Raw genomic sequence first — 14630 nt, forward strand, 5'->3', positions numbered from 1 at the left:
GCACAATTTCACAAATAATCACCGGGACCGAAACAAACCTGTCAACTTTTCCCGGGTTTATCGCGTATTTTAACTTTTTCCTCGCTGTCTTAGGAGGAGCTGCAGGGCCGTCGCAAGGGGATGCGAGGCCCTGTGCGAACTTGACAGATGCAAGGCCCTTTTCACTTACGTGCATGAAATCATGCGATAGCTTACTTTACACATAGCCAAGGCTACCGTCGGTGTATTTTAATAGTAGCCTAGTCTAATAAGCTACACCAGCTTGCCTTTAAGACGGGAAATTCAATTGTATAGCCTATAACATTAGCTGAGTCACATATTTGGCCATATGGTGTTTATCATAGGCTACATCACGAAACCAAATAGTGTAACAAAGGCGAACACTTTAACAGGGGGAATTAACTGGGCATGAATCATTGTGCTGAACGGTATTTGTCAATGAGCAGAAACACACACGACATTCAAACTATTGATAAGATGTACTGGTCTGTATCTATAGGCTAACATTGGACAAATAAATGACACTGACTCGCCATATCCTGACTCAGGAAAAAAAACATTTTCTTGCTTTGCCGCAAACTCAGCAATGAAATCATAGGCTAGTTTGCAGGTAGCCTAACGTCTTTTTCATAGAAGGGAGAGCCCAGTCTCTCCGGTGACATGGAGGTGCGCAAATAGTTTTTAATAGCCTGTTCAACTTCGAAAAGCTTCGTTCACCCGATGCCAGTCACTGATCGCAATTTCAAATTTCGGAAAGCTTCATCTTTTTAAGTTTTAAGTGCAGTGGCCCCTATCTGCCCCCTTTGGAATTATATCTCGAGCCTATTATAAGGTCCAGTGCTTTATGTCCTGGGATTCGGATGTGCTCAAAAAGAAAAGAAAAAACACTTTTTTATAGATGGTTATGAGGAGCAATGTGAGAGAGAAAAATGATGATCATTGATCGTTGTTTTGGGACGTTAAGCCTTTTCCATAGGCGTCAGTGAAGGAGATTGAAGAATGACCATTTTTTTATACGAAAATATTTATTAACTACAAAAACTCAGTGTCATTCAGACTCAACCCTCTTGTTATTTTTATTATCTTTTTCGTTGTCGTTTGAACGTTGGCAAGCAGGCATGTTGCGGTTGCAATTTAAGTGAAACTTCTACAGTAGGCCTACAACATGCTGTTAGGCTGGGCTACTGTCAATGTACTTGTACAGGTAAATGTTCAACAATTGCTGGTGTACAGATTATATAATCAATTAGCTAAATCATTTGTCCAGCTGTTTAAACATTTTTTCGTGCTAGATTCAAACGCAAAAGGTGCTTTGATATATTTTTCGTTTAAACGTCGGCAAGCAGGCATGCTTTGGTTGCAATGAATGTGGATAATTGCTTTTTTTTTGCATTATTTTGAATATGACTCGCTCCAGTCTCAACAGCACGTACTTTTTCCACACGCTAAGTTCTAACACACATAGGCCTATCCCCTCTTGCTTTCTCTCTCTCCATCCCTGCACACGGTGCTTTCTTAAAGGAGCTGCACCATTTTACAACAATTGCATCTACATTTTCATATTAGAATGTTTTGTCAAGTGTAAGCTTAAACTACCGTGATCAATTTAAGTTCCCGTGCCCCCGCTGCGTCATGGAAGCAGTAAGTCAGTCGCATCAAAAATAGTAGTGGCACCCAAGTGACACCTTGTGGTTGTTTGTGTCAACTGCAGTTTGTCCCATTTCTGCTGAGAAAATGGGGTGCGTGATTCATGAAGGAACCCGTCCAAACTTAACGGGGACCCACTGTAAATGCAAAGCACCTAAGAAAGGGGAAGATCTGGTTACTTTAGGTAATGAAGCAGCTGATGAAATTGCAAAAGAGGCTGCATTGAAAGCCCGTGAATCGGCTGCACCTCCGAAAGAAGGGTGTGAACACATGGCAGTGATGTGCTCCGGGGAGGAGCGTAAGTGGTGTTCTGTGCAATGTCCTTCTGTTTGTCCATATAGTGATAATGATAATTGTGTGTGGTGTGGACAAAGGGGGGGTCCCAGGGCATTTTCATCTCACAGAACCACTATGTTGTGCTATGTGTCAAAGAGAAGCATGTCCAGAATGTTATTTTGAGCCTTGTCATCCTAAACAGGTGATTCAAGGGCCTATGGTCACTGTTGAGCCTACCTTGACAATTGCTGATATTATTGATATGCAGCAGCAGGCGGGGCCTTATGAACATACCAAATGGACAGATAGAGGTGCAGTATGTGGTAGTGATGGATTGTGGCGTTCTCATGATGGTCGATTGGTAGCATCCACCAACCTCCTTGGCGTGTTGATTTCTTTTGCCCATGATCTGGATCATTGTGCAAAAGGGGAGGTAAAGAGGAAAATTCTTGACCAAGGATTTTGGTCACCATATATGCAAGAAGTTATTAATGATAGTCTAACCAAGTGTCAGGTGTGTAGTCTATATAACATAAGAAAAGGTATAGCTTTGGCTAAACCATTAGGACACATACCAGTCCCAGAAGGACCATTCAAACACTTGGTAATTGATTACATTGATATGATAAAAACAATAAACAGACACAGATATGTGTTAGTGGTGATTTGTAGGTTTTCAAGGTGGGTGGAAGCTTGTTCAGGTCCGGGGCCTGATGAGAAAACTGTTATTAAGTTTTTCACGAGGGAAATTATTCCTAGGTTTGGCATACCAGATGTAATTTCATCTGACAATGGTGCAGCATTTACAGCCAAATCATGGGGTAAAATTATGCAGACTTTGGGAATAAAAAAGAAGTTGGGGTGTGTTTACCATCCTCAATCGCAGGGAATTGTTGAGAGGGCGAATTCTACGTTGAAGGGGAAAATTGCAAAGATTTGTGCCTCAACAAGCTTAAACTGGTATGATGCGTTACCCATTGCCTTGATGCACATGAGGTCACAACAAAACCGAAGTACACATTTAACACCGCATGAGATGTTGACGGGCCGTCCATTTCCGGCACCGAAAATAAGAGCTGATGGTAGAGGTCCACCTTTGGATCAGCTCCGAGGAGAAATTAGATATTTTATGGAACAAATGTCATTAATTCACAAAACTATTTACAAGCAGGCAAAAGAACAAGAACTTCTGAATGACCCACAGGACAAAAGTCAACAACTCATACAGCCCGGAGACTGGGTGTATGTGAAGGTGTTCAGGCGGTCCTGTCTCCAACCAAGGGCAGAAGGACCATACCGAGTGACTCAGGCCACTCCAACAGCGGTGAGAGTACAAGGGTGCAAAACTTGGTATCATCTCACATCTTGTTTTAAAGCCTCTATTCCTGAAGACAGTGTAACAGGAGGTGAACAACCGGCTGATGACCGAGAGACAGACTCAAATGATGATGGTGTACCAGAGGGAGAACAGGAGGCCAGACAGACAGTTCAGGAGAGCCCGAGTCAGGATTCATGTAACCCGCAGCAACAGAATGGAGGGATGGACAGGAAGGATCCTGACAGTAGTGGGTATAGTGTTTCTGGCATGCATGTTCCTGATTCCCCTGCTGGCTCTAGACTTTCATACGATGAATCCAGTCTGGAAGGGGGGACCCCATCCCAATCTCATCTGCCTCACCAAGAACAACCAGGAAGTGAACAAGGACCCACAGAGTTCAGGGACTCTTGGACTGAAATCCCAGTCCATGACCATACCACCAAACCACCAGGAGATGAGTCATTCAACTGTTCTTTCACAAGTGAGCCCGACAAAGAAGGGTCAGGTAACACAGACATTATTGACTGACCAAATCTTATCTACCACCACAGGAATCTGGAATATTGATGAATCTTCCAGTATGAACTCAGTTCGTTATGTGCTGGGAGCTCTAAGAGAACAGGTGACTACAACCTCCAGGGTAGCTATGCACCACTGGATGATGTTGGATCAGATATTAGCCAAAGAAGGTGAAGTGTGTGTCGACATAGGAGTATAGTGTGTTGTTTATTCCCATAATATAGCTATGGCAAAATTAATAATGATAGAAAGATAGTTTAAGGAGACATTAGAAGGATTAGAAATATGACTAGCACAAATAGGAATAATTATAGGCATCTGTTTGCTGGTATTTGTGCTTGTTTTCTCTTTGTTTCTTCCTTCTTTGAGATCTATAGTGCTTAAGACTGTGGCTGGGAGAAATGGATCACAAATGCCACTGTTGTTGATGAATGAAGGACAAATGACAAATCGGATGGAAGGAGACATTGTTGCCAGGGCACAGGACATGGACATGGAACCACTTTAGCCAATGATGCCAGAGCTAACTCTCCTCATTGAGGCTTGGAGGAATGAGGAGCATGAGGACTTGGCATATGGAAGCCAAACGGGATCTCTCATGGACGAGGTGGTTTTAGATGTGGATACACATCCTACTCAAACAACTCAGTAGTTTCCTAAAGCAACATGGAATGGACTGTGGATTATAAAGCATTGAAGAGGATTTTTGTGAGTTTCTTCATTCGTAACACACTCCACACTTGAAGCGCAGCATCCAACACTTGCTAAATAACATCTGCGTTCGCATTTACACTTTGCCATCTCCAAGGAACACTGGACTAAAAATTGTGTGTCATGAGAAAGGATGAGTAATATTCTTGGTGTTGACTTGTGTTTAAAAGAAGGCAATTATAGCATGAAACCTGTCTTCATGTAGAAGTTTAGAATATTATAGGACTAGCCCTATCTGAAAAAGCCCATCAGGTATTTTGATGTGATTTGTTTGCTCTGTTTGATGGGACTGTTTGGGGTTGGGAAAAGCATATGTGTAGTTGAAGGAACGTTTCTCCTCTCGCTTGTTGAAAAACAAGTGTTGCCGTAATAACGGGACAGTAGAAGAGTTTCCCTACTGAAGGTTTTTCCTCTAGAGACAACAGACAAAAGAGGTTTTCCTTAAGGGTTTTCGCTTCCACCGAGAGGATTTGAAACTTGCCATTCTATTTGATAATGTCACTACACTGTTAGATTTGGTGTTTTGAGGGATGGTTTATGGGTGTGATATTTATTATTGGTGTTGGTAACAAATATTTAATTGTATAGGTGCTGCGGTGCCATTTTAGCTAAGTTGACGGTTTGCAGTGTCAATCAGCTTCACTGCTGAATTTTCTTGATAATGGGGGATATGTTAAAATAATAATACTGTTTAATCTTGCTGCATGATTGAGTACATGCTGTCCTCAATAAGGGGGGAATATGTGGTGACTTTTTGTAAGTTTCCTGATAAGATATTCTGTAGTTGTGCTAAAATATGTTCTATACATTGGGCTAATGTGTAACCTCTGTGTGGTGAAAAGAGCAGGGGTAAATATAGCACAAGCTAGGGGCCCAGAGGTTTGCCTATAAGGAAGTGAATGCATAGAAGAAATTGGACATCTCTAGCAGTGTTCAGCTCAGGTCAAAGGTCCATTGTAGAAATAGAATAAATACCTAGGCAAATATGTATTACCAAAAGAGGTAGGAAGGACATAGGAGCTCTGTTCTATTCTGAGTTGGTCAAAACAAGTGATGCTACTGGAAAGAGGTATATAAGCTGTGTAAGACAGGATGTTAGTAGCTGGCTTCATGAACCTATGCTCTGTATTGTACACCTTCTGCAGTATTCTGTTGCTTTGTCACAATTCTTCTGAGTTTGAATCAGTTAATTATAATTTGTGGGGTGGTGGTAGTGTAGTGGTTAAGGAGCTGGGCTAGCGTGCAGTAGCCTGAAAGTTGTCGGTTCAATTCCCGGCTTCCACCGCTGTGCCCTTGAGCAAGGCACTTAACCCCAAGTTGCTCCGGGGACAATGTGATCCCTTGTAATAGCTGACATATGTAAGTCACTTTGGTCAAGAAGTGTCTGCTAAATGTAATGTAATGTAATGTAATGTAATTTGACACCACAGTCTCGGTGTGTGTGTTGGGGGGATGACAGGGGAGATGGGATAGTGTGCTGTGTATGTGGGGAGAGGGCAGTGTGCAATATGGGCAGTGGGCATACACCTAAAGAGTGGACCTCATAATTGGTATCAATTAATGTCAACTAATGTCAGTGTGTGTCTACATTTTGGGGGCGGTGTAGCAGGCTACAGACGTCAGCCAGCTAGTGCTACGATGTAACGATGATAATCTAAAATGTAGCAGCGTAGCAGCTACCTGCTAGTGCCAGCGCTATCGATAACTGGCTTGGAGGAGTGGCTACATAGTAACCCTAGAATAGGGCCACCAGAAGCAACATGTTACTTGTGTCGAACCAGACAAAATACAGTCTATGTTGGCCTATGTAGACAGGAAAAGAAAAGCCAACGCTGACAACTCCCTAACATGAAATCATTTGTGTATCATAGGCATTACAACCGGCATGGAGGTGGGACTGGATGAGCTGTGTGAACAGAAAAGTGGTGAGGTGTGTCAGTCGACATCGTCTGGCCCTGAATCGAGAAGGGTCATATTAACGCTGATGGATTCAGAGTGTGACACTATGAATCTGCCACCAGCAATAATCATCCCATTACCTGGTAAGTAGAATTCAACGTTGATGGTAATTTAAAATAAATAGGCTATGAGGTGCATTTTTTTTTTTTTACAATGATGCTGTCTCAACTGTAGGCTACTCCATATGAACAGTTGAGGTATAATGTCCCGTTTAGTCTACGCTGTTCAAAGAAAGGTGCCTAGATTCTGAATCTAAGATTCACAGTTTTTAATTCTTCTCTACAGCTAAAAAGAAGAAGCACATAGGCCTACAAGAGGAGCTTCTGGAGTTGAAGAAGGGAGAAGCTGCTGGTAATGAGAGAAAAAGTAAATACCGATAAGGAGAGACTGCAATTGGAAAAAGAAAAATTCGAATTCATGAAGGAGTATTTAAAAATCGAGGGAACATTGTTGATCTCTCTGAACTATAAAAAAAATGCACACTTATTTACATTTATTTATTTAATATTGTCAAAAATAAATCTTTTAAATCAAACTGCAATGTTTTGTCTTTAATTATCTTGTAAAATAATGTGCAATTAAGTTGTTTCTGGCAGTTCTGCCAGTCTGTGCACCTACAGGCCTATGCCATCATGGCCTTCCTCCTCATCTTCAACCGGGATGTTTTTAGTGTCCGGGAGATTAGCCATCCTGCATATGTTGTGCAGCACAGCAGTGGCCTTCACAAACATCACCACTCTCTTAGGGGAATACTGAAGATATCCCCCACTCTTATCATGGTATCTCCATCTACAACAACATAAATTAAAGGAGAATTCCGGTGTGATATTGACCTAAAGTGTATCAAAACATGATACCGAGTGTGAACGTATGTCTCATAGCCCATCTCGGCTTGTCCCCTGCACTCCAAAATCTGGCGCTAGTTAGCCGATGCTACCAACATCTTTTTCAATAGTGGTGCTTCGGCATCGGGCTAGCCATGCAAATAAATCACTGTTTTACACCCATTTACGAGGCTCAATGTATCTCCACACTTCATTGGTAGACTTCCGAGGGCCCTGACATTTAAAACGAGACATTGAGAACTTTGAAAAAGCACTGGTAGTTTACTTACAAGACGATTTATACAGACAGTATCTTCACGAAGTTTAGCGTTTGCAGCCATCTTGAATTTAGTCACGATAAGTCGAGCAACGAGTAAGAATGAACAGCTATGATAAGGGATCAGATTCCAAAAATAATTCAGTGGAAATGCATGGATTCCAGTTGCTGCTACTGGAAGAAACTGGAATCCATGCATTTCCACTGAATTATTTTTGGAATCTGATCCCTTATCATACCTGTTCATTCTTACTCGTTGCTCGACTTATCGTGACTAAATTCAAGATGGCTGCAAACGTTAAACTTCGTGAAGATACTGTCTGTATAAATCGTCTTGTAAGTAAACTACCAGTGCTTTTTCAAAGTTCTCAATGTCTCGTTTTAAATGTCAGGGCCCTAGGAAGTCTACCAATGAAGTGTGGAGATACATTGAGCCTCGTAAATGGGTGTAAAACAGTGATTTATTTGCATGGCTAGCCCGATGCCGAAGCACCACTACTGAAAAAGTTGTTGGTAGCATCGGCTAACTAGCGCCAGATTTTGGAGTGCAGGGGACAAGTCGAGATGGGCTATGAGACATACGTTCACACTCGGTATCATGTTTCAATACACTTTAGGTCAATATCACACCGGAATTCTCCTTTAACCAGCAGTGCACCAATTAACCAGTTAGTTTGTATTGCCATCATGGTAACATGCTTTCCTTTTTGGTATGATGTTACAGTCCATATTAATATTAAATAATATTAAACTTATACATTTGCTACATTGCTTTTGAAGTGTATAGTTTAACACTAGCTTCTTCTTCAGGGTTACTACACACTCCTTATCTACACTATTGAATGCACCAAAGCACTATGTCTCACCTTCCTTTCCATATACCATAAAGCCTCTCCTGACGGCTACGGCACCTTTTGTGTGGCACATTATACTTCCTCTCTGCCTCTGTCTGCTCATTCATGATTGGTGTTATTAGGTAGGGTTTCAAGGGGTATCCCGAGTCTCCCAAAAGCCATCCACTTGCCCTGCCCTCACTCAGGTAAGCATTGATATCACTGTAAATGGGCACATTTCATATTTTAAATAGTATTTGAGTGGAGCCTATAATGAAGTCTGTAAAACAATAATTTATGTTAATGTCAAGGACCCACCTGGTGTTGAATATGAATGAATCGTGGATGGATCCAGGCCACTTTGCCAACAAATGCCGTATAACCATATTTTGGTCCCCTATGGCCTGAACGTTAATGGCATGGTATCCTTTACGGCACACGTATGCCGGCTCACTTGGGCCATTTGGAGCTTTGATTGGAAAAAGTGACCCATCAATAAGCCCAATTACCCCTGGCATTCCACTCTGTTGTAAAAACTCCTCCTTTATCCGCAGAAGCTCTTCTCCAAGCGGAAACTGAATATAATTTGGTGCCAGATTGCAGATGGCTTTGGTGACTTCCATGAGGTTGCGTGAAATACACAGCTGTGACACCGAAGACAGGCTTGCAACCTCAGTCTGGAAGTCACCCTTGGCAAAAAAACGCAGAGCATTTGTTACCTGCACAAGCACTGCCAAGGCTCCATGTCTCCTTGAAGGCCTCTCCAGAACTGGACGTAGTTCTTTCACCAAATTCAAAATTAAATGTCTTGGCAGACGATAAAATGAAATTAAAACACGGTCCGGAAAATTTAACACATCATTATGCGGTCTAAGTAGCCTTTCTGCCATTACATTTCTGTTAATGTGTTCATCTTCATTGTCAAAGATACCTACAAGCAGTGCTGCTGCCATATTTTTTTCAGTTAGTGACAGTTATTTTGATTTAGGACAGGGTGAATGGCAACCTAACTTAGGCATCCTAAGTTAGGAATTTCCTAACTTAGGAATTTAACCATTACAGAATCATCCTATCTTAAGATAAGATAGGATCTCATCCTAAATTAAGTTAGGAAACCTGCTTCTGTAATAACAAAACCCCTAAATGCCTTCCTAACTTAACTTAGGATAGGATTTCAGAGTTAGGAAGTTTCTGTAATGAGGCCCCAGGGCCCAAGCACGCCGTGATGAGGAGATGTACAATGAGCGGAGGAGAACACTACGAGCCAAAAGGAGGGCGTATAGCGCAAAAATGCGCTATTACCGAGCTAAACTCCTTCACTATGGCGATTCTCAATCATTGACCAGCAGCTCAAGCTCCAGTGACAATTGATTTTGTTTTTGTGTGTGTTATGTGCTTCTTTTGTTTGCAGAGTTGTTAACTGCTTTTTTGGTTCGCAGAGTTCTTGCCTGCATTTTTTTTTCTTTGCGGAGTTGTTAACTGTTTTTTGTTTGTGTAATAAAAACACATTCACCTAAAATACCTTGTTGTGTTTGGAGGCGCTTCGCGAAGGTTCGTTTTTCAAATGTGCAGAACTAGAGTGAGTTTATTTCGTCAGCCATAGTGGTAAGATATTACATTGTCATTACCTGAGACAATTAAACTTTCTGACATAGCCTGGGCGAGATGTGTAACCAAATATGGCAAGATGGATAATTGATGCTTACAAGCACTATAGAATACTGGTCAACTGGGTTTTTGATGGGATCTTGATGGTCTTTGAAGTAGTAGCCTATACAGTTAGGACATTGCTAATTCTTTCTCAGAAGCCTACAGCTTACTTAAAAACGGGCTCACTTTATCCCACTAGTATACATTTTAGCGATAGTTGTAATTGACCATTGAATCAATGAGGTTACCACTTTGCAGAATTGTGATTGACATCACTTAACTTGCCATTAATTCTGGACCGACTGATCGTTGGAATCACCTTAACGCCTGGGTGTGGCCTTTAAATTGTTATTGTGGTAGTAGTAGTCTCTAGCCATGGATGCCCTAAACAACACTATGATGATGGTGCACAGAGTGATAGCAGCACGCATTATAAGCAGATGATAAAGGCTACTTCGTGACCCCTTTAGATGATACAACGCCGAACAATTCCGACGACGGTACCGTCTGTCCAAAAGAGCGGTCAGGCGCCTTATCAACTTGTTGGCATATCAACTTGGGTCCAGAGGTAGAGGGAACATGCCTGTGCCAGTAGCGCACAAAGTTCTCCTAGCTTTACGCTACTTTGCCACGGGGACGTTTCTCCTCTGCTGTGGTGACATGATAAATGTCCATGAGAGCACAGTTTGCCGTGTGGTACATAGGGTGGCCCGTCCCATCGCCGCACTTCACCCCAACTATATAGCCATGGCAAACGAGGACGAGCAGAGAGACATCTCCACACCATTTTTACGTTTTACGTTCATGCCGGTATGCCTGGGGTGATTAGAATAGTGGACTGCACCCACATTCCACTCATTTTCCATGGCACCGTGCGCAATCCAGCCTTTACGAATCGACGTGGGTAAGGTAACATCCCCTGATATTTGGTCTGCCTAAACATAACAAATATACCCTAGGAAAAATGCATTTTTGCGGTGTACATTGATGTATGTGGCTTTAATGGCTGTGAAATGCACATTAATGTGTCAGATAGTGGAGTAGATGTTTTGCAATAATATTAATAAGTTTACCCTTTCTGATATTACAGATACAGCTCTATAAACTGTCAGATGGTTTGCGATTACAAACCGAAACCGAAACACGGTTCTAATATGGCACCGGTGCCGACGCAAACGGTAGTAACTGCATCGAATAACAACGTGGATTTCGGTGCCTCATTTCGGTGCTTATTTTTATTTTTTTATACGAGGCATCACTGGATGTCATGCGCCATCTCTAATGTCTTGCTCTGATAGCAACACATCCAGACACAGTTAGCTGCTAGCTAACGTAAACACTGGATGTATAAAGCAGAGGAGTGCACCACGTAGGCGAGTGGACAGTGTTTGACAGCTTGCGTGAGCCCAAGTAGCTTACTTTAACGCGATATCCTGTCAAAATCTAGCAGTGGGCCTTCCTAACTACACACAAGCAAAAGGCTATGAAACAACAGTAGCCTATATGTTACACAATATCCTTGCTAATGCGCTAACTGGCATTTATTTTAAATGTTATCAGCAAAGTTGTAAGGTGAAAACTTTATTTCACGATGTGCTCTAAACCAGGGGTCCCCAACCTTTTATGTACCATGGACCGGTTTTTTCACGGACCGGGGGGGGGGGTTCCATGTTCCATATGTGTTGTGCATGCATTACTTGAAAAGAACTAGCTCCAGTTATGTATGAACAGTGAAGGTAACGATCTCTTGTGAAAAACGTGCACTTGAAGAAATGAAAATTGAACAATATGAACTATGAATATTGAACAACTTGAAGCTACATCTATAAGTGTGAACATGCTTAACAAAATATGGGAACAAAACATGGAAACTAAACGTGCATTACGAATATAATCAGTGGGAGCCCTGTGCTTGTTTCCCTGCAACAAGAAGCTTCCATCTGGGGGTGATGGAAGACAGTGACACCCTCAGTGTGTTTGAAATGTCCAGTCGATTGCGCAATTTGTCTAGTTGCAGTCATCGCCGAAAACCCGGCCTCGCATAGATACGTGGTGGGAAACGTTTTCAGTGCTTTTACGGCTATCTCGGGATATTCTGCTTTGGTTGTGATCCAAAAACCCGCCAGAGAGGTTTCCTTATACACACTCTTAAGACCACCGTCATTTGCAATTTCGATCAACTGCTCTTCCTCCTGCGCTGACAAGTTAGGACTATTTGGGATATTGACAAATGGGTTGCGGACCCACTCATTGGTTTGCCGTGGATCTTTGAAGGATGGGAAGTAACGCTCAAACTCATTTGAGAGCGCAACAAGGTGATCGCGCACCAGCTGCGAGAGAAAGGGCCCTGCCTCAGTCTCTCCCAAAACCCCCACTACTTTTTGGAACATATCAAATACACCCCGGTCCACTCGTCGTCCCTACAAATCAAGCTTGGCTTTAAATGCAGCGACTTTATCTGCCAGTTTAAAGACAGTCGTCATTCTCCCCTGGAGTGACAGGTTGAGGTCATTAAGCAACCCGAATATGTCACACAGGTAAGCGAGTTTTGACACCCAGTCCTCATCACTAAAATGTGCAGCTAACGGTGACTTTTTTTCTGTAAGAAATCTCTGCAGCGGCTCTCGCAACTCAAACACTCTGGCCAGTGACCTGCTAAAGATGCTTGTTTTTTGTTGCTCATTCTAGCAGTTTAGCTAACTTCGTGTGACACTACCGTTCGCCAAGAACTGATCAAGTGGAGTGAGCTGACCTGAGGCTGCGCAGCGCTGAAGGCAATATGTAAAAGTGTTGAAGGCGGGACAGACAGACGTAAGAAAATGGACCTTGCAAAATGCAAACATGCGTGCAATCAAACAACTGCATATAGGCCTATGCCATGTAAAAACGTGACATTATTGCGAATTAAATTTAGTTTAGTTTGCATGCATTTTTTTGCAATTAGTTAGTTAAATTTAGTTTAGTTTGCATGCATTTTTTTTGCATGCATTTTTCATGCAACTCATGTCGTAGGCTACGGCCCGGTTAGGAATGTCCTGCGGCCCGGTGGTTGGGGACCGCTGCTCTAAACAACATAATGGCATGATATTAATCTGTCATGTGCATGAGGCCCATATAGCATCAATATGAAGATCATGTTAAAAGTTCGCTGGCAAAAACAGAAGGTTAGGCTACATACCTGATGTCACTGAGCTTTCAAAGAGGCTACAAAACCATCTCCGTAGTTATCGCTAATTAAACTCAGCTGACTGGTGTTAGCCATAGTTGCTGTTAAAATGCCTACTAGGCTAGCACTGGGAATCTAAACACTTCAACACCGACATGTAGCCTAACATGTTCAAAACTATTGCGTGTTATGAGTTAAGACATAAAATTTCTTGAAGCATTTGGGAACACACTGAATTAACTGTTAGTCCCTGTTCCCTGTTAGATTAGCTTGCTTGCAAATGCCGTTGTCCATGACCTGGCAGTTCTATGGCAAGCTGTTTTAACATTTAAATGTATTATTTGTAGGAGCAATGAGATATTGATAGTAAATTGAATATTTCATGTTCAAATTTGTGTTATCAATAAAAAAAAAAGGAATTCATGCTTTAGACCATTTTAATTTAAAACATTTTAAAAACAAAGTACCGATTCAGGCACCGTTTCGGTACCGGCACCGTTTTAAAAGTATAAATTTAGCACTGGTATCGGATAAAACCCAAACGATACCCAACCCTATTCGCAATGTTGTATTCGCAATGTTGTAGCCGCAATGTTGTAGCAAGATGGCCCGGCATTTTTAACAACAGCCATGTAGAGACCCTCATTATGCTACTGTGTAAGTGTGGTGCTATTTTGAGCCTTGTTAGTGGTATAGAAATAGCGATTTCTTTTTACTGTACGTTTGCCCCGAAGGCTAGCATTAAAAGCGGTTTGCAATAAAACTGGTCACATTCGACCAGCATGAAAATAAATCCCAGCGAACGGTCGAACTCGGTACACATGTGTTATTAACCCCTAGGTTAATTTTGCGCCGGAATTGTCCTTTAAAAGCAGTAATTAAGAAGGTGTATTTTTGGGTGGGGGTTCTGAGGTTTGAGGTTGATTAGCTATGGGGAAGAGAATTACAGTTCAGCATCCTGGTGGCTTGTGGATATAAGCTGTCTCTGTATCTGCTGGTACAAGTCTGCATATTCTTGTACCTTCAACCAGATGGTAGGAGGGTAAAGACACTGAGGCTGGGATGACTGGGGTCAGCGAGGATTCGCTTGGTCTTTCTCCTGCAGCGCTGGCTGTAAAGGTCCTGGATAGTTGGTAACAGTCCTTCTGAAGCGTTGCGCTGACCTGATCACCCTTTGCAGAGCTTTGCGATCATGAGCGGTGCTGTTACCATACCATGCTGTAATGTTGCCAGTCAGGATGCTCTCAATGGTACAGGGGTAGAAGTTGGTCAGTATTTCACCGTCCATACCAAACTTCCACAGCCGCCGAAGAAATAAGAGTCATTGTCTTGCTGACTTTATGACCATACCTATATGTTGTGACCAGCTCAGATCCTCACTGATGTTAATTCCAATGAATCTGAAGCAGCTGACTCTCTCTACTGCTGTACCTCCAATATAGATGGGTGT

At 42.3% G+C, this 14630-nt stretch overlaps 2 protein-coding genes across 3 annotated transcripts in view; both read right to left on the bottom strand.

Annotated features, from left to right (window-relative positions):
- The window catches only part of agmo (alkylglycerol monooxygenase), a 290769-nt gene that overhangs the window by 167635 nt on the left and 108504 nt on the right, over positions 1 to 14630 (bottom strand). The gene's annotated exons all lie outside the window — the stretch shown is intronic.
- On the bottom strand, positions 7008 to 9351 carry LOC121720152 (putative nuclease HARBI1). 2 transcript variants are annotated; one of them, XM_042106063.1, is made up of 3 exons: positions 8683 to 9351; positions 8398 to 8556; positions 7008 to 7219 (listed from the first exon to the last, which is right to left on the bottom strand). In XM_042106063.1, the coding sequence occupies exons 1-3, from the start codon at positions 9315 to 9317 to the stop codon at positions 7045 to 7047; spliced, it is 969 nt and encodes a 322-aa protein (XP_041961997.1). In that variant the 5' UTR covers positions 9318 to 9351; the 3' UTR covers positions 7008 to 7044. The 2 variants fall into 2 exon arrangements, with proteins under 2 accessions (XP_041961997.1, XP_041961996.1); XM_042106062.1 differs by having other exon boundaries at positions 8398 to 8586.

Source organism: Alosa sapidissima, chromosome 10 (assembly GCF_018492685.1).
Source record: "Alosa sapidissima isolate fAloSap1 chromosome 10, fAloSap1.pri, whole genome shotgun sequence".
NCBI classification, from domain to species: Eukaryota; Metazoa; Chordata; class Actinopteri; order Clupeiformes; family Clupeidae; genus Alosa; species Alosa sapidissima.